The following is a 3,370-nucleotide window of genomic DNA, read 5'->3' on the forward strand; positions in this document are numbered from 1 at the left end:
TCACTGTGTTTAGTATTATTTTTATGGGAAAGAATTGTTTGCCTAATATTTTACTTGGGAATCTCTCTTTCAAGTGTTGGGAAAGAGTGTGGCCTGGTAGGGTTATAAGTAAAAATCCAGCATTTGTAATTGCAATTATTCTTCCTTCTTTAGGAGATTAGGAAAAATAAAAAGTACCAAACAGATAATAGTAAAAAGCTAGTTAGCCTGATCAGTGATTTTGACAATTTGGTTTACTTTGATTATATTAGGACTGAAACTGCTAAGAACCATACCTGTCTCGTTCAGTGCTGGTTGCCTTATGGAATAAACCAGAGCCATGTTCTTCAGGCTTTTTGTACCTTGACTGAAGGGAGTCCTATTCTCTGTTTTCATCACTTCTCTTGGGTCATTGCCCCTCTCCTTTAAAATTGCCAGCTTTAGTGAGTTGTCAAATATCTGAGAATGTTTCATGTTTCTATTCCCCTTTGCTGATCTAGTTGGCAGTTTCTAGTTTGAGAGAAGAACTACTTCCATGATTATAAGATTTAGATATAAAATCTGAATGAACAAGAAATAAGGACATATTCATATATGGGTGTCACTTACAGGTATGAAAATGGCTGTGCTTATTTCCACGAAGAAGAAAGAGAGGGACTTGCAAAAATCTGTAGACTTGCCATCCATTCTCGATATGAAGACTTTGTAGTGGATGGATTTAATGTATTATATAACAAAAAACCTGTTATATATCTTAGTGCTGCTGCAAGACCTGGCCTGGGCCAATACCTTTGTAATCAGGTAATGTGGTATAAGGTGGATATTTTAAGGAGACTGAATGTTTTATTCTGTCTTGAAACTTCTTTTTTAAATGGTATAGCCTGTTTCTCTAGCTACTATTCTTTTTGAATGAAAAGAAAGATGGCTTTTACTCTTGTTTTGTCATTGCAAAATATATAGATGTATAATAATGAATTTAGAAATAAAGAATATGTGAAAAATATCTTTGTAATTGCTGAAAGGCAACCATAGTCAACATTTTACTTCATTTCTGTCCAGAGTTTAATCGAGGGTGTATATGTCTTCTTGCATGGTTGTATCTGACTTTTTTCACTTAGTTTTCCTAGTAGAAGCATATCATGTTATAGCAGTTCTTCAAAGTAAAGCTTCTTTTTAGTATCTTCATAATATTATTTCAAGTGATTGTATAGTAATTTAATTAACTCTTTCCTCTTTGGACAATTAGAGTGTTTCCATTCTTTTGCTTTCGTGGACTACTTTGAGGTAATACTGTATGTATAGTATGAACATCTTCATTAAATGTTATTTATATTTAGCCTTATAGTCTTAGGATAGATTTTCAGAGTGATCTAGAATTACTAAATAAAAGCATTAGCATTTTTTAAGTTCATAATGCAAATAGCCCAGGTGAGGGGCTGCCTTGAGACAAGAAATTGTTCAGCTTCTTGGCCAGGAATATTTTAAGGTAAAACACATAGGGATGGAGAGTTTGGTTCCTCTTTTGTAATGGTAGAGAGGCCCTGGGAGGTTCTATGGGAGAACTCAGGGACTTAAGATTCTGCGTTCTGGCACAGGTGGCAAGAAATTATGTCCTGTTATTGAGGGTATACAGAATAGGGGTTTTTTATAATATTCCTATAGAAACATGAACAGTTATTGAGTACCTGCTGCAAAACAGGCTCCTGTGGACTCAAGGCTGTTTTGGGACAGCAATCCAGTTTTCAGTGTACGTGAGAGTATCTGTTAAGTGAGAAGGACAGATGGCAGAACAGAACATGATCATGTTCATGTTTTTAAAATTATATACATGCTTTATGTATGTATATTTTTCATACCTAGCAAAATATAGATGTCTGTAAAGACATATACTTAGAAAATATCTGAGAGGTTATATACTAAGCTGTTAACATTGATAGATTGCTGGCTGTGGTAGAGAAATATTTTAAGTTTCAATTTCTGTATTGTTTGATTTTTGTTTTACTGGGATATCATTTTCATATTTATTTTTTTTTAAAACTCCTTTAAGGGGGAAAATGTGTGAGTAAGGTGCTTATTTAATTTTTGGTTATTAAGTCCTACTAAGTCTCATGTATGTAGAACAGTATGCTGCATGTGTTTAAAATTCCTAAAATCATTAACTACTCAAACATTTGGAAGCTAAAAATAAAGACTGTAAAGTTAACTTAATAACTATCTCCATTTATAACATTGATTTAATTTCTCTTAAGAAGTGTGTATATGCTAGTTGATATTGACTGCCTTTTAGGGATGGGTAGAACCATAAATAAGATACAGTTCTTTAAGTTCCCTTTGTTGTTGTTGTTGTTATGTGCCCTCGAGTCGGACCTGACTCATAACAACCCCTCCTTGGGTTTCCGAGGCAGTATCACTCCGGAAGTAGATTGCCCCATCTTCCTTCCGAGGAGTGGCTGGTGGATTTGAACCACCAGCCTTCTGGTTAGCAGCCAAGTGCCTTAGGCACTATGCTACCAGACCTCCCAAGTTCCCTTTAGCTGTTGTTATTTTAGAGTGGTGATGGAAGAAGAATCTTAAACTATCTCAGAAAATGTTGAGCAAGGTGTTTATATTCTAGAATATACCAAAGATAGTTACTTGACTAATTTAGAAACCTTTACATTGTCTGTATCCCCTTATAAACTCTTGATAATTCACCTTTTTTTCCCCCAAACTTTCAGTGTACTTTACATCTATTTGTAATATTAAGAGTTCCTAAGGAGAGAGATTTTTTTAAAGAATCACTATGGCTTGTCTCAGGGCCACAGTCTTGGGGCATAAGTGAATGGTGGTGAAGATCAGTCTTGAAAAGTTGCATATTTTCTTCTTGCAGCTTGGCTTGCCTTTCCCCTGCTTGTGTCGCGTGCCCTGTAACACTATGTTTGGATCCCAGCATCAGATGGTGAGTTAACCTTTTGGCTTGTAAAAGAATATAGAATTATATTTTAAACCCTGTCTTCCTTTTAACTGAAATTCTGTTTGCTGGTCTCCAGATAAATATTACCTTATTCATTTATTGCTTAGGTCTTTCTACTGAGTAATACATGTTGGAAAGTCCATGAAGGTTAGCTGGCATATTAGTCAGAACCACCTGGCTTTTAGGGAGGCTTTTAATCACAGTGTCTCCTATTTTAAACAGAAATATCGCTGTCAAGTTAAGCACCACATTTTCCTTCTAAAGTTCATACTTTAAATGATTATCGCTGTTTAAATGGTCACTGCTTGGACTTGCAAATGGGCAAATTTTAAAAATGAGTTTCTTCATTGTAAGCTCTGGTAGCATAGTGGCTAAGGCACTTGACTGCTAACCAGAAGGCTGGCGGTTCAAACCCACCAGCCACTCCTCGGAAGGAAG

The 3,370-nt window shown here is 35.6% G+C and overlaps 1 protein-coding gene across 1 annotated transcript in view; it reads left to right on the forward strand.

Annotated features, from left to right (window-relative positions):
* Nucleotides 1–3,370, forward strand: part of PDXDC1 (pyridoxal dependent decarboxylase domain containing 1) — a 76,939-nt gene that overhangs the window by 28,911 nt on the left and 44,658 nt on the right. Inside the window, exons 3-4 of the mRNA XM_007956474.2 lie at nt 591–780; nt 2,849–2,917. Of these exons, the coding sequence (XP_007954665.1) occupies nt 591–780; nt 2,849–2,917 (259 nt within the window). The remainder of the gene's footprint in view (nt 1–590; nt 781–2,848; nt 2,918–3,370) is intronic.

This window comes from Orycteropus afer, unplaced genomic scaffold, assembly GCF_000298275.1.
Source record: "Orycteropus afer afer isolate SDZICR_OR568_19922 unplaced genomic scaffold, OryAfe1.0 scaffold00623, whole genome shotgun sequence".
Classification (NCBI taxonomy): Eukaryota; Metazoa; Chordata; class Mammalia; order Tubulidentata; family Orycteropodidae; genus Orycteropus; species Orycteropus afer.